Source organism: Piliocolobus tephrosceles, chromosome 9 (assembly GCF_002776525.5).
Source record: "Piliocolobus tephrosceles isolate RC106 chromosome 9, ASM277652v3, whole genome shotgun sequence".
NCBI lineage: Eukaryota > Metazoa > Chordata > Mammalia > Primates > Cercopithecidae > Piliocolobus > Piliocolobus tephrosceles.
In genome coordinates this window covers 9,305,051-9,328,409 of record NC_045442.1, presented here as the reverse complement: position 1 = coordinate 9,328,409, position 23,359 = coordinate 9,305,051, and the positions used below count along the sequence as shown (strand labels likewise).

The window sequence follows — 23,359 nt, the reverse complement described above, 5'->3', positions numbered from 1 at the left end:
TTTTTTTTTTTTTTTTTTTGGCGGAGTCTCACTCTGTCACCCAGGCTGGAGTGCAGTGGCGCGATCTCAGCTTACTGCAAGCTCCGCCTCCTGGGTTTACGCCATTCTTCTGCCTCAGCCTCCCGAGTAGCTGGGACTACAGGTGCCCGCCACCGCGCCCGGCTAATTTTTTGTATTTTTAGTAGAGACGGGGTTTCACCGTGTTAGCCAGGATGGTCTCGATCTCCTGACCTCGTGATCCGCCCGCCTCGGCCTCCCAAAGTGCAGGGATTATAGGCATGAGCCACCGCGCCCGGCCAAAAAATTGTTTTTTAATTAAAATATTTCAAGGAGATCGCTCTGGCTGCAGTGTAGAGAATAGGCTGGTAGAAGGGCAGGGGCCAGAGAGGACACAGAGTCACCAGTTAGATGGTTCCAGTGGTCCAGGGAGAGCTGGTGGGGCTTGGACTGGGTAGAGGGCAATGGAGATGGGGAGGACGGCATGAATTAAAGAGGTGTGTTGGAAGCAGGACCTATGGGACCTGCTGACATATGGGGTGTTGTCGGGGTCAGGGAGCACTTGAAATAAAGGGTGGTTTCCAGTGTCTGACTGGAACAACTGGCAGGGTGGAGAGGGGCAGGGAGGGGGCAGGGAGGGGGCATGGGGTGGGTATCGTTATGGCTTATGATGTATATCAAGTTCCTGGGCTGGTGTTTGACACACAGTAGACCCACAACAGTGTAACACTGAAGGCCACTTTCTTTTCTTTTTCTTTTTCTTTGAGACAGGATCTTGATCTGTCTCCCCGGCTGAAGTGCAGTGATACGATCACAGCTCACTGCAGCCTTGACCTCCTAGGCTCAAAAAAGTCTTTCTACCTCAGTTTCCTAAATAACTGGGACCACAGGTATGCTTCCACATGCAGGTTTTCTTTTTTTTTTTTGAGACAGAGTCTCAGTCTGTCTCCCAGGGTGGAGTGCATTGGTACCATCTCAGCTCACTGCAGCCTCCGCCTCCCGGGTTCTAGCGATTCTCCTGCCTCAGCCTCCTGAGTAGCTGGGATTACAGGTGCCTGCCACATTGCCTGGTTAATATTTGTATTTTTAATCGAGACGGGGTTTCACCATGTTGACCAGGCTGACCTCAAACTCCGGACCTCAAGTGATCCACTCGCCTGGGCCTCCCAAAGTACTGGGATTACAGGCGTGAGCCACCATGCCCGGCCCCCCAGGGACAGTTTGAGCCCTGGTCTGCCCAACCCAGACCCCTACTTGGAATCCTTGAGGGAGAAGGGGCTATTGGGGAACATCACAGGCTTCTCTAACAGCTTATTCTGAGAGATGGCCCCCACCTGATATAGAACTGTCCAACAGACGTGCAGATTCCGGGTTGTGACATTGGAAGGGGTTCTGTTAACTTCTCTGGGTTCTGGGCTGGCGTCTTCTGACTGATTGATCGCCAGGAGGGTTTTGTTTTGATTTGCTTTGGCTTCTGCAGATTTATGTAGCTGGGGGTGTCTCTGGTAGCAGCTACACTCTATACATCTAACAGCAGTATAATCATCCTGAAATGTAATCCATCCTGTTAATGTAGCTGGGAGAAGCTAAAAGCTCCCTTCCCAAAAGCATATGGGATTATTTTTGGTGAGGGGACATCACACCCGTGATCTGGAAGGTTTTGTTATTGTGCTGTCTGTGGGCCTGCAGAACTGATGGCCTGGTCTCTCAACCCTGTGGCTTCCCATGCCATAGGACCAAGTCCCCACGCCCTGCCTTGTCCACGGGGGCCTTCTCAAGTGACCTTTATGGCCTCTCGCACTGGCCCCCAGTTACACAGACTTCTTGGTGGGGTTTTCACTGAAGGGGCCGCTGAGCTGTCCAGCACTCACAGACTGGTTCCGCCCACACCGGCGAGCCCTTCGGCTCCCGGCAGACCTTTGCAGGGCCCCTTTCAGCCTTTCTGTTGGCTTTTAAGGGCAAGGCCCCTCCACTCCTGCCCGGTGCTTCTGGGGCCAGATCATCACGCTCAGGGCCCGGGAAGCTCCCTGCACCCTCCCTTGTGTGCCTGTGGGGCCCGTGACAGGTGCCCAAAGTGGCTGCGAAGGTGGTGCCGGAAGCTCCCCCTCCAGGAAAATGTGCCGCTTTTGGAATTTTCCCTGGGGATTTTCCAGAGGTACAGGACGCCTGTTTTCCTCGCCTGGTGATTGAACCAGGAAGCCTTCACGGAGCAGGCCCTGCTTGCCCAGGTGAAGCCTGTGTGGCCTGCAGCCACGGGCAAGGTGGCCCTGTGCCTCTCATGCTGTGGCCTCCTTGATATGCACAGCCTGCTTTGAAGTCCTGCAGGGGCTCAGAGGAAGTTCCTGGGGTGAGAGCAGCCACCGCAGAGGGACAAGTGTGATTGGGGGGGTGGTCTTAGGGTGGGCAGGGGGAACACAGGCCTCCCTGGTAGCTCCCGGCACTGTGGGCTCTCTGGCAGTATTGTCCGTTCTCTGAGCCTGCGAGGGGTGACACACTGTCACCATTCTTCTTGGATTTTCTGTGGTGACAAGGGTCCTCCGATTTTATTGAGGGCCACGGAGCACAGGGGGAGTAGAAGCTCAGGTTTTTAAAATAATATCCGCAGCCACAGCAGTCACCCTGCATCGAGGGAGGCCTGTCATGCACCAGGCAGGTGCTTAACCACCCGCCTTCCCTTCACACCAGCCTCTGAGGTCGGGGGCCTTCCTCTTTTCAAAGTGAGGACCAAAAATCGGGGAGATGCAGAAACTGGCAGGAGTAGAAAAGGTTGCTGAACCCTCATCAAAGATGCGCGCACACACACACATTCGTTCATTTATTCCTTTTTATTTTTTTCATGCATTCATTCCTTTACTCATACACTCAACAAGCATGCACTGAGTGCCTCTGCTGTACTAAAAACACCAGCCTAGGCCCTGGGGATGTGCCGCAGTGAACAGGCAGATGGCAGCCCGTGCCCTGGTGGAGCCGATGCTGCAGTCCTGTGGGACCAGCAGGTGACAGCATGCACTAGGGAAGGCTAGAGCATCTGAGACATGCAGCGAGGTGGGGAGCCCAGGGCTGGGTGCCTGGCCTCGCAAATCCCATGGCGAGGGAGCCGGGATTGGAGGATGCTGGGAGAGCCAGCCAGGCAGGCATCTGGGCTAAGGTGGAGGAGCAGGAGGCCCAAACCTCTGAGGCCACACTGGGGCTGCTGGCCAGGCAGGGCCCACTTGCTGCTCTAGGACTTGTGGGTGGGCGTGGTCACAGGCCAGAGGACATCTGTAACCTGCTGCGTCCCCCAACAGGCTCTTTATTGAAGCCCTTTCATGGGCGGATTGGGTTCCCCGAGGGGAGCCATTCAGAGGCAGGGCCGGGCACAGCGAGGGGTGTAGAGGCCCAGCCTCAGGGCCCTGGCCCTATGGCTGGGAGACATCTGCATGTGAAAGAGGGTGGGCATTTACTGCATCCTGTCTTGGGCCACTAAAGCACATCTGCTGGGCCCAGCCCAGGCCTGGCCTGGCCTTTTTTGGAGCCGGCGGAAGGAAGCAGGCTTGGCCCAGGGCAGCTTTATAAAGCAATTCCCACCCAGGACGGCCCCAATCGCCCTGGTGCTATGGGGCCAGGCCCACAGCCCTTCCCTCCAGTAGCACCTCTCAGTCGCCTGTGTGTGCGGGTGTCTTGGGAATCCTGATAAAATGCAGGTGCCTCCCAGCAGGTCTGGAGCAGCGAAGGCCAGAGCCAGGGGATCTTTGAAGTCCAGCTGGTCCTGGCACCCCAGGATCCCCTCCTTCATGCCTGGCTTTCCTGGCACCATCCGGTCCTAGGGACACAGGTCCCTGGGAGTAGCAGCAATAGTAACAATAACAATAACAACAATAATAATACTAACATGAGCTGTGGGCCTGGGCTGGAGGTTCATCCGTGTTGCCTCATCCAACCCCCATACGCGGTGTGGTACCTGCCGGAGAGGTCTGGCAGGACATTGCAGGGAGAGGGCCATTTGTTTGCATTTGTTTAAGCCAACAGGAGCTTTCCTGATGCAACCTGGACCTTGGACAAGGGGTGTTTGTTGAAAACGTGCTGTCGTCACCTGTGGTCCCGTTTGCTGTCAGGAGGTGAAGCACTTTGTCTTCAGAGATGGGAGCCAGTGCTCTTTCATCCTGGGTTCTGTGATTTCAGCTGTCATTTCAACATTTTAAGTTTCATAAGAAATAGGTGGCCTCCTTATGTAAACATTCTCACCAGCCAGTGAATATACAGAGTGAAAAGTCCAAGTCCTCCGTCCTAGACCAAGTCCCAGTCACTTCCCCAGGGTGACATGATACATCCTTTTCCTTTGTATTCTTCAAAAGCACAGAGGATTTTGAGACACAGCCTTCCCTGACTCTTGTCCAGGTCTGCAGGCACCCACCCCATCACTCTTGAATGCCACCGCCCCACCATTGCCTAAGGCATGTATTTGGTTAGTACACAGGTCACTGGAGGCTGGAGACTTTGCAGGTCCCAGGTCAGGGGTTTTGAATTCTTTGTAGCCTCAGAGCACTTATCCAACCAAATGATATTATTTTATATATATATATATATATATATAAATTAAATTATAAATTTAATTTTAATTATATTTTATTTAAATGATAAATTTAAATTATAAAATAAAATTAAATATATATACACACACATACACATACACACCCACACACACATATACACATATATATACACATATATATGTATGTGTGTGCGTGTATATATATATATATATATGAATGATGTTTGAATAGTATATTATTTTTAATAGGGACGAGATCTTACTATATTGCCCAGGCTGGTATCAAACTCCTGGCCTCAAGGAGTCCTCCCAGCTCAGCCTACCCAGTAGCTGGGATTATAGTTATCTGCCACCGTGCCTAGCTCAGCATGGAATATATTTTCTATGTTCAAATTTATAATGTTTCTTCTGAGGTCAATTGATGAAAATGAAGGAAGTGTTTTTATGAATAACAATGTTGGGCTGGGTGCAGTGGCTCACGCCTGTAATCCCTGCACTTTGGGAGGCCAAAGGCGGACAAATCACATGGGGTCAGGAGTTTGAGACCAGCCTGGCCAACATAGTGAAACCCCATCTCGACTAAACATACAAAAATTAGGTGGGTGTGGTGGTGTGCACCTGTAATCCCAGCTACTCGGGAGGCTGAGGCATGAGAATTGCTTGAACCCGAGAGGCAGAGGTTGGGGTGAGCCAAGATTGTGCCACTGCCCTCCAGCCTGGGTGACACAGCAAGACTCTGACTCAAAAAAAATATGTTGAGGTCTGCGGCAGTGAACTGCACAACACAGTTTATATGCTTAGAAGTTTATGTGAGTGCTGGAAGTGAGCCTGTTAGGAGGGATGAGTGAATGCGTTCAGATTGTTAGGCAGCTATGAAAGAATGAGTTCACTCTGTTTGGGCTGACATTAGTTTATATGACATGAGTGCTGCATATAGCAAGTGAAAAATTGTAGAATAATGTGTATAAACTTCCTTTTCTTTTCGAGACGCATCTCTCTCTGTCTTCCAGGCTGGAGTATAGTGGTGCGATCTCAGCTCACTGCAACCTCGGCCTCCTGGGTTCAAGCGATTCTCCTGCCTCAGCCTCCTGAGTAGCTGGGACTACAGGCACCTGCCACCACGCCCGGCTAATTTTTGTATTTTTAGTAGAGACGGAGTTTCACTATGTTGGCCAGGCTGGTCTTGAACTCCTGACCTCAGGTGATCCGCCCACCTCAGCCTCCCAAAGTGTTGGGATTACAGGCGTGAGCCACCACGCCCAGCCTAAACTTACATTTTTGTTAAGAAAAAACAAAAAAAGGAAACATAGCCACCCCCATATATCTGGGGTAGAGTCATAACAGAATCACGAACTTGAACTGTGTGGAAGGAGACTGAGGAAAATCTGATGGCTGCTCGGAGGCTTTGCCATGGCTCTAATGGCAGGAGTAAGGTCTGCTTCTCGGTTTCTGATCTCAGCCTTGGTTGGCAGGGGTCGCCCTGTGAAAATCAAGGGCAGCCAGGGTGGGTCTGGCACAGGATTATTGGTTTACCCTGCAGGTGCTGCCTCTGGTTAGAAGCCCTTGGCCAATTATGAAGTGAGTGTGGCACAAGTTACAAAGCTCATGAATGGAATCCTGCTCCTACCCCCAGTGCCACACAATGTACAAGAATCCATATTGGCAAAGCAGTGCCACACCTGCCCACTGTGGTGTACAGGGTGATTTCCCAGGCGCCTGGCGACAGGCACGTTGCTGTCCAGCTTGTGGAGGAGGAACCTAAGATTCACAGAAGTGAGAGGACTTATTCAGACACCTTTTGAGAAGGAGTGAGGGCTGCTGCTTCTGCCAGGGCAGGCACCACATCTTACCTGTTGCAAAGCTTCATCCTGCCACATAAAGTGCCAGGTGCCAAGTCTACTGTGAGAACGTGGGTTTCCAATCCCAGCTCTGCCCCATAGTTGCCATGTGGCCTCAAGGAAGTCCCTTAGCCTTCCGTCACCCCATTATGGCTGCGCCTCAAGGGCCCCAGCTTCTTATGTGTAATTCCTGTACCCAGGCTGCAAGAATTAAGTGAAATATTTTCTCCTGAACCAACGTTTGGGCTGGGCCAGGTGGCTCACGCCTGTAATCCCAGCACTTGGGGATGCCGAGGCAGGTGGATCATCTGAGGTCAGAAGTTCAAGACCAGCCTGGCCAACACAGTGAAACCCTGTCTCACTAAAAATATTAAAAAATTAGCTGGGTGTGGTGGTGTGCACCTGTAGTCCCAACTACTCAGGAGGCTGAAGAATCACTTGAACCTGGGAAGTGGAGGTTGCAGTGAGCCGAGATTGCACCACTGCACTCCAGCCTGGGCAATACAGTGAGATTCAGTCTCAAAAAAGCAAAAACAAACAAATGCCAACGTTTTCCTTTTTTTTTAAGTTTTTGTTTTCTTTTCCTTTTTACCTTAGAGTATGAGGAGATAAAAGCCAACGCCGTACTTATTCCATATCCAGGAGCTAAAGGAGCATTTTGTTGTTGAAGGGGCAAATAATTTTGAAGAGTGGGTTGTTTTGCCAATAAGCAGACCTTTTTTTTTCTTTTTTTTTTTTTTGAGACAGGGTCTCACTTTGTCACCTAGGCTGGAGTGCAGTGGCACAATCTTGGCTCACTGCAGCCTCAACCTCCTGGGCTCAAGCGATCCTTTCACCTCAGCCCCCAACGTGGCTGAGACTACAGGTGCACACCACTGCACCTGGCCAATTTTTGTATTTTTAGTAGAGACAAGGTTTTGCCATGTTGCCCAGGCTGGTCTTGAACTCCTGAGCTCAAGGGATCTGCCCACTTCAGCCTCCCAAAGTGTTGGGATTACAAGTATGAAGCACCGTGCCTGGCCACATGAAGTCTTGTAGTTGTTGAACTCAGCGCATACGCTAAACCAAAGCATGCAGTTCTGCTCAAGGAGCTGTATTTTCCACATCTGCTTATATTTCCATGAGGCTAACATAAAAGGATTCTCATCCCAGTTCTGTCCCTAGATGAGTCACTGAGCCCCTCCAAACCACAGGTCCCATCTCCAAACCGCGGGTCCCATCTGTAAGTGGAAACTTGAACCCACCTCTCAGATTGTCAAGAGGATTTGACGTGAACATGCCGGTGGGGCTCGGTGGGGGAGGAGCCAGTCACTAGGCGCTGCTGTAGCCATGGCTGGGGCTCAGTTCACCCTGGGCTCCCTGCTGGTGTCAACTTCCCCCTCTTCCTAAAGGTGCCCCTGGGCGATGCACTCTGGGCTCCTCCTGCTGGCCTGCTTCCCCGGGCACCTGGCTTCCTCTCAAAATGTACCTGCCCCAACACTGGGTTTGTCAGATACGTGGTTGTCATTGTCACCACCACAGTAATTACTGCCATTTATTTAGTATTCAAAATGTGCCAGGTGCTTCTCATGTCTTTTTTTTTGAAATGCAGTCTCGCTCTGTCGCCCAGACTGGAGTACAGTGGCGCCATCTCAGCTCACTGTAACCTCTGCCACCCAGGTTCTAGTGATTCTCCTGCCTCAGCCTCCTGAATAGCTGGGATTACAGGTGTGCACCACCACACCCAGCTAACTTTTGTATTTTTAATAGAGAAGGGGTTTCGCTATGCTGTTCTCCATGTTGGCCAGGCTGGTCTCAAACTCCTGACCTCAGGTGACCCGCCTGCCTCGGCCTCCCAAAACGCTGGAGATTACAGGCATGAGCCGGTGGTCAGGAGTTCGAGACCAGCCTGGCCAACATGGCGAAACCCCATCTCTACTAAAAATACAAAAAATAAGCTGGGCATAGTGGCGGGTGCCCTTAATCCCAGCTACCTGGGCGACTGAGGCAAGAGAATCACTTGAACCTGGGAGGCAGAGGTTGCAGTGAGCCGAGATTGTGCCACTGCACTCCAGTCCGGGTAACAGAGTGAGACTCCGTCTCAAAAATAAAATAAAATAAATAAAAAATATGATCTTCATGACAGCCCTGTCCAGTAGCTACTGTTAGTGCCTCATTTTACAGGTGAGGAAACAGGTTGCAGAGGGTTAGGTGACAAGCCACAGTCATGCAGGGAGGAGATGTGTCTGCTTCCTGAGCCAAGCTCCCACCTTACTTACAGAGGCCTGGCCTTTGTCCCCTGCAGCCGCCGTGGCCCTTGGGGACGTCGGGCTGCTGCTGAGGCTCCTAGGCTGAGGAGTGGAAGAAAGGACCCAGGATCCCCACCCCTCCACCCCCACGTGCCATGAGGCATTTCCTGTCCCTCTGGGCCTTCGTATCCCCCTCTGTGAAGTGAGCCACTCGGGCTGCGTGGTCTCCAAGGTCTCTGGCTGCCGATTCCCATGCACTTGATTCTAAATTGTGTTTATTGATTCCTGGGACATCGATGCTCATGGGATCAACATGTTCCTGTGATCTGGGCTCCGTGTCACAGGCACTTCAGAAAATACTCTAGATGGGAGTTGTGCGGGCAGGTGAGGAGGCGCAGGTACGGGAAGGTGTGCTGCGTGTTTGATAAGGGCGCTAGCTGGGGGCCTGCCCCAGCGTGACCTCATTGCCTCCCTGCTCAGGTCACTGCCCAGCTGACCGAGACCAGGAGGCCCAGCTAGGGCCCAGCTCCTGCGTCACTGCGTCTCTTCTCTCCATTCAAACTTTGGACACTGATGACACAAGACTGTGTGCAGCTGCTCAACAGCGTCTAGCGGACCATGGGGAGGGGTCCGCGAGTAGGGGCCGGGGAGCAGCTGGCTGCCCGCCTTGCTGCTAGGGTTGCCCTGGCCTGTCTGCTGGCAGGAGGAGCAAGTGCAGCAGGTTCAGCTGGAGCCAGTGTGAGGCCTGCACCATGCCAAGGGCCCATGTCGTCTCCACTGTGCACAGCCTTTACCTCGTCTCCTTCATGACAGCCCTGGAGAGCTGGAAGGCTGGGCACCACCATCACACCGTTTATGGCTGGGGCTCAAGACTCCACGAGCCTTGTGCGCGCGCCAGGGTGGGAAGCCAGACCCCACTCCTGGGGGACAGATGCCGATCTGTTGCTACTCCTACCTGCAGGTTGTCCCTCAGCCCAAGCTGGTGTGCATCATGGTGCGGGGCACAGGGTGGGCTCATCCCCACATCAGTGTGGGCATCCCCGGGGCGTATGTGAATAACTGTATATTTCTATTGAAAAAACAACTCTGCTCTGCTTACAGGGCTCCTGCTCAACCTTCTGCTTTGGAAAATTGGATTTTTGGAGGAAATGAGCACTTTGTGGGTTTCAGTTCTCCAAACGTGCATGTTCAATCTCCATTGCTTTCCAAAGGGGAGCGACTGAAGATCTGAAAATTAGACAGTGGCTAGCACTGCCCAGAGGCCCCGTTATTAAAAACATTTCAAGGCTAGGTGCGGTGGCTCACGCCTGTAATCCCAGCACTTTGGGAGGCTGAGATGGGCGGATCACGAGGTCAGGAGTTTGAGACCAGCCTGGCAAACATCGTGAAACCCCATCTCTACTAAAAATACAAAAATTGGCCGTGCATGGTGGTGCGCGCCTGTAGTCCCAGCTACTTGGGAGGTTGAGGCCGGAGAATCACTGAACCTGGGAGGCAGAGGTTGTGGTAAGTTGAGATTGTGCCACTGCACTCCAGCCTGGGCAACAGAGCGAGACTCCATTTCAATACGAAACAAAACAAACATTTCAGTGCCACTGGGGCTGCTGTGGGCCTGGGGCTGGTGCTGCGCCTGTATCTCCTTTCACTACAACCCCTGGGAAAGGGGCGTGGTCAATGTCCTTTCCCCTCTCTGAGGAAACTGAGGCGTTGAGCTTGTATTTCTCTGCACTGGTTCCCATTTCAGTAGTAACAGGGACCCTCCAGCGCACCAGGTGATGTCTGTGACGTGGCCCCGGGAGGCAGGAGCAGGCTAGGAGTTAGGGAGGCTGAAGTCTGAAGTCTGATGTGGGGAAGTGCTGCCCCTCCCATCCCCGCTCCCTGGGAACCAACCCTCCACCCCTTTGCCCTGCTGCCTCCACACCCCTTTCCTCTAGCTGTGAATTTCTCCATTACCAAGTGAGCCCATCAGATCTGGAATTTGGTCAGTTAGGTGCTTCTCCCAGTAAAGCACCTACTACGCTGGGTACTGGGTACTGTGCTGGGTAGATTTTGGATGGGATTCTAGAGAGCATCCGGCAGAGTTGCTGCAGGAAAGGGCCAGTCACTGCCTGCCAGTCTCGGCACCTGTGAACCCGTGAGTTGACATTTCTCAAATTCCAGCCTCACTCTGTGGGCCAGACAGCCCTTCTGACCTATGAGCTGCCAACCTGAGCCTTTTGATGACACTGACCCCAAGGGTTCCCTGCAGCCCTATGTACTCCTGAGAACCTGGTGGCCCCTCTCTGGCCTCTGAGACCCTGACCTGGGTGCCCACTGCCCCTCATCCCTACACAGGAGATGCTGGAGTGACTCCTCTCTCGGTAAACCAAGGCTCTGGTCGCTGAGGATGGGGCTGGTCCTGTGCCAGGGTGCCCCCAGGTGCTGACCTTGGCTCCACTGTGGTTGGACACCAGGCATGGCGGGAGTGCTGAGCAGGCAGAGCCCTGCCCTCCTGAGCCCCGAGCCCCGGGCTTGCAGAGGAGGCAGAGGAGGGAGGTGGTGATGGCAGGACCAGAGCAGCACCAAGGGCTGTGTGAGCGCAGCTGGGAGGATGGGACCTGCCTGGGCGCATGGCTCTGGGGCTTCCAGGAGAAAGAGGCATGTGAACCCTAATTTGTAGGATGATCAGGGCCAGCCCCCAGGGGAGCGTGAAGGCAAGGAGGGCCTTGGGTCACACAAAGGTGACCAGTACCAGGGCTGGAGGGCAGGGGGCCCAGCTGGGAGGGGCTCATCCTGCCCTTTTCCTGCGGCCCCCCACCTCCTGCCCAGCCTCCCCTCCGAGGGAGCCCCTGCTCCCTCCAGCCTCAAGACCTCCGGCGGTCCTCAGAAGGCCAGCTATTGAGCTGTCCCAAGGTCACTCAGGATGTCCAATAATTGTCCTAACACTTTACCTGCTGTGGAACAGTAATGAGAGGGTTTTCATTATTTGCGGGTGAGTGCTCCTGGCAGATGCCGACAGCCAGCAGATGTGGAGAGTCCGAGGTGATTTGTAAGGGCCGGTTCATCTGATGCACGGTAATTGCCCCAGGCGACGTTGTCACTCAGAGGCTCGTCCTGGCCTGCTGAGATGAGGTAAAGGTCAGTTCAAAGATCCAGTTTGGGCTGGGCGTGGTGGCTTAGGCCAGGCGCGGTGGCTAACGCCTGTAATTCCAGCACTTTGGGATGCCAAGGAAGGTGGATCACCTGAGATCAGGAGTTCAAGACCAGCCTGGGCAACATGGTGAGACCCCATCTCTACTAAAAATACAAAAATTAGCCAGGCATGGTGGTGGGCACCTGTAATCATAGCTACTCGGGAGACTGAGGCAGGAGAATTGCTTGAACCCGGGAGGCGGAGGTTTCTGTGAGCCAAGATTGTGCCATTGCACTCCAGCCTGGCTGACAGAGTGAGACTCTGTTTCAAAAAAAAAAGATCCAGTTTGGCCACAGGAAGTGGGAGCAAATCCCCACTCTCATGGGATTCCTGGGGAGGAGGCAGCACGTTGAGGTGGGGGCCACGGTCTCAGAGGGGCTGTCTGACAGCCAGGACCCTGCAGAAGGCCCCTTCCCCAAGGTTCTTGGGTGGTGGGGTGGGAAACAGCCCATCCTAGAGCTGGGCTCGTCCCTCTTTGCAGGGGCTCTTGGTGCAGCTCTTTGCAAGGCTTGCTGGGGTCCTGGAGCTGTACCTGACTAGGGCTTTCCTGATATTTTGGAATTCTTGTACTCCATGCCTCCCAAGGCCAAGTCTGTGGCATCCTGTGGCAGGCCCCACTGAGGGATAATGAGGATTTGCTTCCTCAGCTGTCCTAGTCGGCCTGGGCTGCCATAACAAGTGCCATTGACGGAGGACTTCAACAGCAGACGTTTATTTTTTCACAGTTCTGGAGACTGGAAGGCTGGTATCAGGGGTCAGCATGGCCAGTTTCTGGTGAGATCCCTTTTCTGGGCTTGTAAGCAGGTGCCGGCTTGCTGTGTGCTCACACGGCCTCTTTGTGCCTTCATGGAAAGAGAGAGCAGGAGTGCTCTTTGGTGTCTCTTCCTCCTAGGACACATCCTATCATGAGGAAGTCCCACCCTTATGCCTTCATTTTACCTGAATTACTCCACAAAGGCCCCATCTCCAGATGCAGTCACACTGGGGGTTAGGACTCCCCATCTGGGCTCACAGGCCTTGCTGCTTACAAGCTGTGTGACCTTGGTCAGGTCTCTGTCTCCTGGGGCCTCCATCTTCTCCTTCTAGAGTGGAGATAATGGTTCTTGCCTCATAGGCTCATTTGCCCAGTGGGTACGACTTATTGAGGGCCACCTGCGAGCCAGGCACCTGGCCCTTGGGGATGTGCATAAGGGACAGCAAATACCTTGGGCACGAGGACAAAATCAGATCATGGGTCTTGAGTGACACCACCGTCCTTATCCAGAGGCAAGGCTCAGTGTAATGTTGTATTAATATTTTACTCTTTTTTTTTTTTTTTTTTGAGACGGAGTCTTGCTCTGTTGCCCAGGCTGGAGTGCAGTGGCCGGATCTCAGCTCACCGCAACCTCCGTCTCCTGGGTTCACGCCATTCTCCTGCCTCAGCCTCCTGAGTGGCTGGGACCACAGGCGCCCACCACCTCGCCCGGCTAATTTTTTGTATTTTTAGTAGAGACGGGGTTTCACCGTGTTAGCCAGGAGGGTCTCGATCTCCTGACCTCGTGATCCGCCCGTCTCGGCCTCCCAAAGTGCTGGGATTACAGGCTTGAGCCACCGCGCCCGGCCAATATTTTACTCTTTAAACAATAGTGCATACTTTATTTTCAGTAGCTTAAAATAAGGAAGAGGCAACCTGGGGCTGGTCCCTGGTGGTCAGAATGGGTCTCTGGTGACGGCTCAAAGGGGGGTGTGGTCCGGGGCACAGAAAGACAGAACCCAACGGGAGGGCACTTACCCTAGCATTTCACCTCAGATTTTTCAGGGACAGATTTCTTCTCTAAAACTAGTACTTGATGTTGTAAGAGCATATAGGTTGAATGAACTTACGTTGGCATTTCAAAGGAGGCCTGTGGCTCGAGTCCCAAAGCGAGTTCTGTGACTTACTCATCTTTCATCCACATCTGAAGTTGTGTTTGGAATAACAGATGTGAGGCACTGTCATCTCACTGTCACATCGATTGCTCACTGTTCTGAGAAGGTCACATCATCATTCATTAGCAATAATTAGTCCCCGGGGACCCCCTGCACTTCTTCACTCAACTGCTCCATTAACTTGGGTGCGAGTCACACGTTCCCGGTGCCAATCAATGGAGATCTATCCATAATGTACAAGGTGATGCTATTAGTTACAATATATTAACTGCCTAATTTAAAAATTTTAAAAGCTATCTTTATGAAGGGCAATTAACCAGTAAGTGTAATTGATAATTCATAAACCTCTGATTAGGAAAGACAAATAGTAAGAAAGGAATGAATCACTTGTGCTATTGGAGAAGACGTTGCCAGCCTCTTGTCTGCATTCACTATGTGGTCAGCAGATCTACACATTTCTTCCTAAATTGCACCTGTCAGCTCCACGACTGGGGGTCTGGAGGCTTATTTCAGTGCAGAAACATGTTTTTCATCACGGAAGCCTGTCTGTTTCTGGTGGGGGTTGTAAGGAGGCTGCCGGCTCAGGACACCCTCAGGTAAGTAGCGGGTGAGGTCATTTAGACTTCTCCATCAGTCAGTCGTTCAGCAAATGTTTATGGGGGATTGTGAAGTGCCAAGCCCCGTGGGAAGCCCCGAGGATGCCGTGGAGACCCGAGCAGATTCGTGCCTAAACTCCTGGAGTTCGTAGGCCAGTAAGAAACACAACAGATGCATAAATCAGATGATTGGAGACACTGGTTAGTGTTACACACAACAACTGACAGAGAGAGACAGGGTGTGGCAATGTTACACAGGACGGTGGGAGCAGGAGGGGACATTGGCCTGAGTCCTGCCACCTTTTCCCAATAGCTGTCACTACCACTCAGGGCTGTATTTGGGGCCCTCCCTCAGTAGTAGGGAATCGTGCCTGGCTTATCTGCCCGTATTTTTGTTTTTGTTTTTGTTTTGAGACAGAGTCTCACTCTGTGGCCCAGGCTGGAGTGCAGTGGCTCGGCTCACTGTGACCGCCTCCTGGGTTCAAGCGATTTTTCTGTCTCAGCCTTCTGAGTAGCTAGGACTGCAGGTGCCCGCCACCACACACGGCAATTTTTATTTTTATTTTTTGGTATTTTTAGTAGAGACAGGGTTTCTCCATGTTGACCAGGCTGGTCTCGAACTCCTGCCCTCAAGTGAACCACCCACCTCAACCTCCTGAAGTGCTGGGATTACAGGTGTGAGCCACTGTGCTCTGCCTTATCTGCCCTCTCAGTGGTTGTCCACTCCAGCCTCATTTTCTGGCTCCACCTTCCCTATACCCCACGCTGCTCGGATAGTTCTTTCTATCCGAGAGGGCGGGGCCAGTGCACACCTGCCTGTGCGCAAGGTGGGCTGCCCTTCCCACCACTTGGCCTGCCCTTTCCTGCCATCTCCTTGTCCGTCCCTCAGGTCTCCAGTTGGGCCTGAATCCCCAGTCTTTGAGACCCCACACTGGGCTGTGTCCTTTCCCCACTATGCGGGACAGCTCCAGAGTGCCGATTTCCTGTTCCTGACTCCACTGTGAGTAGATATCAGCTCCACCTCCAAAGTCCCAGGCTCAAGAGGGGGAACAGAAAGCCCTTGACATTTCTGGGCTTCAGTCCCTCACCCATAACGTGGACAAATGCCATTCACTCTGGGTTCAGTTTGAGTCGAGTTTTTAGTTGGGTCTCACTTGCTCAGATGGAAGTTGATTTCAAGCTGTAGTTCTAGTAACTGGGTTGAATGTGCGTGTATTCCTTTCCTTGGGGCCACATCTGTAAACAAAACTTGAGCACATGCCTCCTCTCTATGTGTATTTTCTATAAATTTTAAATTACGCATTTAACACCGTTTTGCTGTTTTGCTTAGACTGTAAAAAATATGCAGCTTGAAAGAATAGATGAAGAGCCAAGACGTCCGCATCTTTGGAGCTCAGTGAAATGTGTGTTTCGGACCTGTCTGAGAACGGCGCCAGATGCAATTAGCATGGCTGGTTAATTTTACTAGGGTTTCTTAAAACCTTCGGCCCTTGGGCTTGCAGCTTGATGTCTTTTCCACGAGTCCACACTGCAGCTCCATGCAGATGTCAGATATGACCACTGCCTTGTTGGGGCCGGTTTGTCCAGGGAGGGCTCTTGTGATCTGGGTGAGGGAGCCAGGTCCGGCCTGTCACCCTCCCCCCACGTCTGAGTGACCCACCCCGCCCACCTCTGCAGGTTCCTCTAACGTGCGCGGGTCCCTTCCTGGTGGGCGCCAGGTCCTCCAGCCTGCTCTCCCTGCACAGAAGCACCACACCCTGGCCCTCTCTCTTGCTTCCCCAGGGAGGCCTCCCCTGGCCTTCCTACCCCACCTTGTCACCCTCTGTCTGCTCACCCTGTTTATGTTCTGCAATAGCGCCTCTCTCATCAGTCACAAATTGCCCTTCCTTCGTGGGGTCTCTTGTTTGGTGCCCTCCTCCTACCCCACCCTGGATAGTGGCCTGGAGATCCAGGACCTTGTCCATGCTCATGACTGGCCAGTGCCAGGCACGTAGTAGGCGCTCACTGACAGTTTGCAGAAGGGTGGATGTTATTTCATTTGGTGCATTCTGAGAACTTGCCCAGGTGCAGCCTGGATTCGCGGGTCTCCTGTGAAGTCAGGAGGGAAGAAGCTCGGTGCCGCCGGCCAGTGGCAGCATCCTCAAGTTCATGGGACCTCCAGGCTGGGTTTGAGCAGGGTCCAGGTCCTGTCTGTCCGTTCCGGAATAGTTGGTGTCCCTGATGACTTTGGCAAACTTTTCTCCATTGACAGTGATGAGAAGACAAACCTTGTCTCGGGCCATCTGCCTTTGTACTTTTTGGGAAATATGGATCCAGAGTTAGTAAGGCGTGGACGTGTGCAGCTCGTTTGCAAGTGGAAATGCTAAGTGTGGTGGAAAGGGACAGAGAAATAGCTGTGGACACTCAGAGGTGGCCCCTAGCCAGGCTGAGCAGGATTGTGGAGAGGAGGTATTGCATGGCTCTCAGGGACTGGGTAGAAGTGGCACAGGTGGGCCAGGCACGACGGCTTACACCTGTAATCCCAGCACTTTGGGAGACCTGAGGTCAGGAGTTCGAGACCAGCCTTGCTAACATAGTGAAACCCCGTCTGTACTAAAAATACAAAAAATTAGCCTGATGTGATGGCAGGCGCCTGTAATCCCAGCTGCTCTGGAGGCTGAGGCAGGAGAATCGTTTGAATTTGGGAGGTGGAGGTTGCAGTGAGCTGAGATCATGCCACTGCACTCCAGCCTGGGCGACAAGAGCGAGACTCTCTCAAAAATTAAAAAAAATAAAAAAATAAGTGGCACAGGTGGAGATGCGGGGGACAGAGCTGCATCCCAGGCAGGGGGAGGGGCAATGAAAAGGGAGGTCAGTGGGGAACCTCAGGGAGCCTCAGGTGTATGAAGTCCAGTGAGGATGGAAAGAGTTGGGGCGTGGTATGGGGTCCTCTGAGAAGGGGTCTGCTTCAGCTCAGAAATCTCAGTCCGAACACACCCAGGGTCAGCCGGGGCCCCCGCAGGGGCTCGCAGTGGCCTGGCCTGTTCTGGACTTTGCTGGATGCCCTCCGAGAAGCACCGCGCAGCCTCCTTCAGAGGCCTCATACTCCACGTACTGACTCCCCGGGCCTGTGTCTCCCTTGCCGCAGACTGAAGGGCTCCCGGCTGAAGGTGAGGTTCTGCACCAACGAGTCGCAGAAGTCCCGGGCAGAGCTGGTGGGGCAGCTTCGGAGGCTGGGATTTGACATCTCTGAGGGGGAGGTGACCGCCCCGGCACCGGCCGCCTGCCAGATCCTGAAGGAGCGAGGCCTGCGACCATACCTGCTCATCCACGACGGTAGGCCTGCTGGGCACCAGGACCTCATGGGGGTGAAAGCTCCCCTTTCCCAGGGTGGGGGCTGTGCAGAGGGCCTCTTTCACTGGGCTGGACCGCTGACTGAGCTAGGCCACCAACACTCATGGGCAGGGCGCAAAAACCTCATGGGACTTCCTGCTGGGGGCTGGGGGCAAGTTAAGACCCAGCCCCGTCCATTCCTTGGCCTCACACCAGAGGGTCCTTAGAGCAGGTTCTGGATGGCTCCTGGGAGGAAAATCCTAAGCTCTCTTTCCTGATCTAGGATGGATCAAGGGACCAGGGAATTGTCAAGGGGGTGGAGTTCTAGCTCCTGTTGAGAAAGCGACAGAGAGAGAGAGCCAGAGAATATCAGTGAGAAGCTACATTGAGGTCCATAGCTTCTAACGTCTGGCACCAAAGCCTTGAACTATGTGAAAACCAGCTCTGCTCTTTGGAGCAGTTTGCAAATGGCTGTAGGAACAAGGTTTGCATCCTGATTTTAGTCTGAATGCAAGAACAGAGAGCCCCTTTGACCCTCAGTGGGGAGGTTTTTTTGGAATGAAGCAGAAGGAACAATATTATCTGGTGCCTCCTGAATATTTAAAAAGAAGAGACATTAGCAATTCCAGACACTTCTCCATTGGTCCACTGCGCCTTCTCCTTCCTCTGAACTTGATATTTTTTTTTTTTACAAACCACTAGGCAGAAGCAAGCATGGTTTTTCCTTTCCAGGGCAAGGTGGGGGCTCTCAAGAAGTGGTGGGTGCCCCCTGGAAAGCCCAAATGTTGACTTCATAGACCTAGTGCCAGTGAAGGCTGACATGCCCGGCCTTTAGAAATCATATTTCTCAAAATACTTTCTCTGTAGTTTAGGATCCCTGCTAGTGTCTTTACAACATGGTCTTCAAAGAAAGAAGATTTAAGAAAAATTATCTTCCCCTATCCTTCAGAAAAGGGTTGCTGGACCTGGGAGTAGAGCTGGAAGAAGCCAGCAGGAGAGGGAGGTGGGCATCTGCTTGGAGGGTGGCCTTGGCCAGTGAATCAGACAAGCAGATGACAAAACTGGGAGGCTGGAGGGAGGATGAATGCCCTTCCTCAGCTATAATCCTGCATCCGTGTTTTCAATAACTAGACCCTTGTTTTCAGACTTGGAATTTTTTTTTTCAATCATTGGTGGATTTTCTGTCTAACATTTTATGAAAAATTTCAAGCATACAACAAAGTTCAAGTAATTTTTACTTGGAATAGTTTATTTTTTATTTTTGTGAGTGTGTGTGACAGAGTCTCGTTCTGTCACCCAGGCTCGAGTATAGCAGTGGTATGATCTTGGCTCCCTGTGACCTCTGCTTCCCGGGTTCAAGCGATTCTTCTGCCTCAGTCCCCCAAGTAGCTGGGGTTACAGGTGCGTGCCACCATACCTGCCTAATTTTTGTATTTTTAGTAGAGATGGGGTTTCACCATGTTGGCCAGGCTGGTCTTGAACTCCTGCCCTCAGGTGATCCACCCACCTCAGCCTCCCAAAGTGCTGGGATTACAGGAGTGAGCCACCGCTCCCTGCCTTACTTGGCATAGTTTTATACCCTTTACCAAGGTTGTCAATGACATTTTTTGATATTTTCTTCACTTTATATCTGTCCATCCCTCCATCTGTCTGTCCATGTTATTATTTAGATGCATTTCAGAGTAAAATGCAGACACAGGTATACTCCCCTAAACACTTTAGCATATCATTAGAGTTCAGCATTTGTTTACAGTTTTTCCTGTTGATGTAAAATATACATACAATGAAATGTACACACCTCAAGTGTACTTTTGCTGAGTTTTGACGAATACATGCACCCATGGAACCCAGCCCCGTGAAGAGCTAGAGCTAGACCGTCACCATCACTGACAGCTCTGACAGCTACCTCGCGCCTTGCCCAGGCGATCTCTACCTCTTGTCCCCTTAGAGGCAACCACTGTTTGGATTTTTTTCATTATAAATAAGTTTTCCTATTCTAGAATTTTATGTAAATAGAATCATACAGTTATAATTGTACTGGGGCCTCCAGTGCTACCCCCAGGCTGAATGATTCATTAGAAGGACTCACAGAACTTTGAAAAAGTATTACTCTCAGTTAGACTTATTACCATGAAGGAATAAAGATTAAATTCCACAAAGAGAGGAGACACATGGGGCAAAGTCTAGGAGAAGACAGGAGTGAGCTTCCAGTTGTCCCTTCGAAGTGGAGTCCTACTGGGCACACTTGATTCTCCCAGCAATGATGTATGACAACACGTGGGAAGCACTGGCCACCAGGGAAGCTCACTGGAGCCTCAGTGTCCAGGGTTTTTGTGTAGAGATTAGCACCTGCATGACTGACCTTAGCAACTCAGTCTCCCGCCCTGCAGAGTCCAAACTGATACAGCTCGGCCAGGGCTTCAGGCATATACAAACAGGTGTTCACCATAAGCCAAGCTGTTAGCACAAATGATCTGGCCAGACTGAGAGAGGAGGGCCCAAGGCCTTGAGCATACAAAACCCCTCTTATCAGGTAGGACATTGCCATGGTTCAGAGGTTATCTCCCAGAAGCCAGTCCTGAAGACAGGCCTTTTTTGGAATGTACAGGGTTTGAGCAACCTAGTCCTGCTGAGTTAACCCTTTCTGTCACAGTAGTGTTTTGTGTAAGGCTTCTTTTCCCCAACATAATGTTTTTGAGATTCATCAATATTGTTGCTTGTATCAGCAGGGTTGTTCATTTTTATTGCAGAATAGTATTCCATTGAGTGAACAGACCACAGTTTATCCATTCACATGTTGTTGATACCTGGATTGTTACCAGTTTTAGTCTATTATGAACAAATCTGCTCTGAACATTCTTACACAGTTCTTTTGGGTAAATACCTAGCAGCGAAATTACTGGGTCATAGGGTACGTGTATGTTCACCTTTATAAAATACTGCCAGACCTTTTTTACAGAGGGATTGTACTATTTTACACTTCTTCCATCTGTTGCAGCTGTTCAGTATCCTCACCAGAGACCTTGGTGTTATCACCATTCTGGTGGGTATGAAATGGTATCTCATTGGGTATTTCAGTTCCTTCCTTCCTTCCTTCCTTCTTTCTTTCTTTCTTTTTTTCTTTCTTTTCTTTCTTTCTTTCTTTTTTTCTTTTCTTTTCTTTCTTTCCTTCCTTCCTTCCTTCTTTTCTTTTCTGTTCTTTTCTTTTCTTTCTTTTCGACAGAGTCTCACTCTGTTGCCCAAGCTGGAATACAGTGGCACAGTCTCAGCCCACTGCAACCTCTGCCTCCCAGGTTCAAGTGATTCACCTGCCTCAGCCTCCTGAGTAGCTGAGATTACAAGTGCCCACCACCATGGCCAGGCTAATTTTTGTATTGTTAGTAGAGACGGGGTTTTGACCATGTTGGCCAGGCTGGTCTCGAACTCTTGACCTCAGGCGATCTGCCCACCTTGGCCTCCCAAAGTACTGCGATTACAGGCATGAGCCACCATGCCTGGCCTCAGTTTATTTTTAATTTAGAAAGGTCGACATCTAATCCTAAGAGATATGACAGCATGTTTCTTCTAGGATCTGAAGACAAAGCCAATGATTTGATGTATCCTTGCAAATTTTCCTATTTTAATTTAAAATGGGAGAAGACAAAGAAGGAGAAGGAGGAAGAGAGTTTCCTAAGGGAGGTGGTGAACTGGGCCTGTGGGGATGGAATTCTGCTTTTTCTTCAGGACGTATGTGTGGGGTCACCTGAAATGTGTCAACGGTTCTTACAGTTTGGGACCAGTAGTGCCAACCCTCCAAGCAGCCCCGTTTCCTCCTGCTGCAGGCTCTCAGTGTCTTCTGAGCAGATTTTCCTTCTCAGTTGCAAAGCTGTGGGTTTCCTGCCTGCGATAGTGACCTCAGGGAGCTCCTGGGGCTGATGCGGTTTTGGGATGGAGGGTCCTGGGTGGGTCCACCTTTCTCCTCATAAGCCCTCAGTGAGGAGCCAGATTCCCTCCTCTGTCAAATAGGAATAACACCCTTCTGTGTCCACCTCCCATGGTAGCTGTGAGGATCAGAAAGAAATGTACCTGAGAAAGGGGGAGGACATGTGAAAGGTGTCCCTGTAGGAGACCGGGAGGTAGGCCACATCCTCCCAGGGCTCCGTTGCACTCTCTCTCTCTCTCTCTCTCTCCAGGAGTTCGCTCAGAATTTGGTCAGATCGACACATCCAACCCAAACTGTGTGGTAATCGCAGACGCAGGAGAAAGCTTTTCTTATCAGAACATGAATAACGCCTTCCAGGTGCTCATGGAGCTAGAAAATCCTGTGCTCATATCACTGGGAAAAGGGTAAGTTGGCTCCAAGGAGAGTCATTTCTCAGTGCTTTAGATGAGGCTGTGCTAGTCGCTGACTTGTGGAATCAGGCAGAGAAGGAAGCAGAAGGGCATGTGGGGGGAGCACCGGTGACCTTCTTCTCCCTCCCTTTTTCATGCTTTCTCTCTTCATTTCTTTATTCCTCTCCTTTAATCATTTCTTTAGGAAATAGGAACACTCTGTCTTCAGGAACTGGTTGATGAGGCTTCCACGTGGAGTCTAGACGAGGAGAGGGCGTCACTGCAGATGGAGATCCTCTGGAGATCTCAGAGGCCAGCTGTTGATTGTCCCAAGTTTAGAGCAAAGAAGGAGAAGGTGCATTTGCATAGGCTGCAGCAGGATGTTGCAGAATGCTCCCCAGGGTTGTCTAATTAGTAAAAAATAGGCTTGAGGCCTACCCAGTCTGGGCACTGACAGTCTCTGGCCACAGATCACTGTCTCTGTAAAGGTGTGATTTTGTGATTAGTGTTTTATCTGAGCCTCTAGCACGTGCCTTGCCATCTCTTTCTTAAACAAAACAGTGTTGGTTATTTTTAACATTTTTCTTACACTGAGATAGCACATGTTCATTGAAGAAAAATTAGACAATACCGATGAGCAAAAGAAACCAGAAAATATTTTTAGTCCCATTGCACGAGGAAAACACCTGTCACTATTTTGGTGTATGTCCTCACAAGTGGCTTCCTGTGCGAATAGACCATTATGGCTGGAGGTGTTCACAGCGTTGGTGTCACACTTGACCTTGTTTTGTCACCCGTTTTTTATTGTTCACCAAACAATATTTGTGAATGACTTAGCATGCAGCAAATGGATATGTCTTGGGGCACGGTTATCTGTTGTGTGGCTATCTTTTTTTTTTTTTTTTTTTTTTAAATGAGTCTCGCTCTGTCATCCAGGCTGGAGTGCAGTGCCGTGATCTCAGCTCGCTTTAACCTCCACCTCCCGGGTTCAAGCGATTCTCCTGCCTCAGCCTCCTGAGTAGCTGGGACTACAGGTGCCCGCCACCACACCCGGCTAATTTTTGTATTTTTAGTAGAGATGGGGTTTCACCATGTTGGCCAGGATAGTCTCGATCTCCTGACCTTGTAATCCACCTGCATCGGCCTTCCAAAGTGTTGGGATTAGAGGCGTGAGCCGCCACACCCAGCCTCTTGTAATTTTTTTCTTTTTTTTTTTCTGCTTATAAGTTTATTCAATGCAAAATAACCTTCGCCAGTTTTACTGAGGTAGCTGACCACATCCACGACCAAATACTCTAAACTGAAATTCGGTTGCTGACCCAGCCCCAGCCTCAGCTTTCTCATTGACACCAGGGGGGACAGCCCTCCATCTGTGGGTGTCTCTCTTTGTCTGTGAGTGTCTCTCCCCATCTGTGGGGGTCTCTGCCTGTGGGTGCCTCTCTGTCTGTGGGTGTCTCTCCCCATCT

General features: G+C 51.4%; 1 protein-coding gene across 2 annotated transcripts in view; it reads left to right on the top strand.

Moving 5' to 3' along the window:
• LHPP (phospholysine phosphohistidine inorganic pyrophosphate phosphatase) overlaps positions 1-23,359 on the top strand; it is a 164,155-nt gene that overhangs the window by 4,344 nt on the left and 136,452 nt on the right. For both annotated transcript variants that reach the window (XM_023224318.1, XM_023224319.1), the window contains exons 2-3: positions 17,398-17,585; positions 21,755-21,908. In XM_023224318.1, the coding sequence (XP_023080086.1) occupies positions 17,398-17,585; positions 21,755-21,908 (342 nt within the window). The remainder of the gene's footprint in view (positions 1-17,397; positions 17,586-21,754; positions 21,909-23,359) is intronic.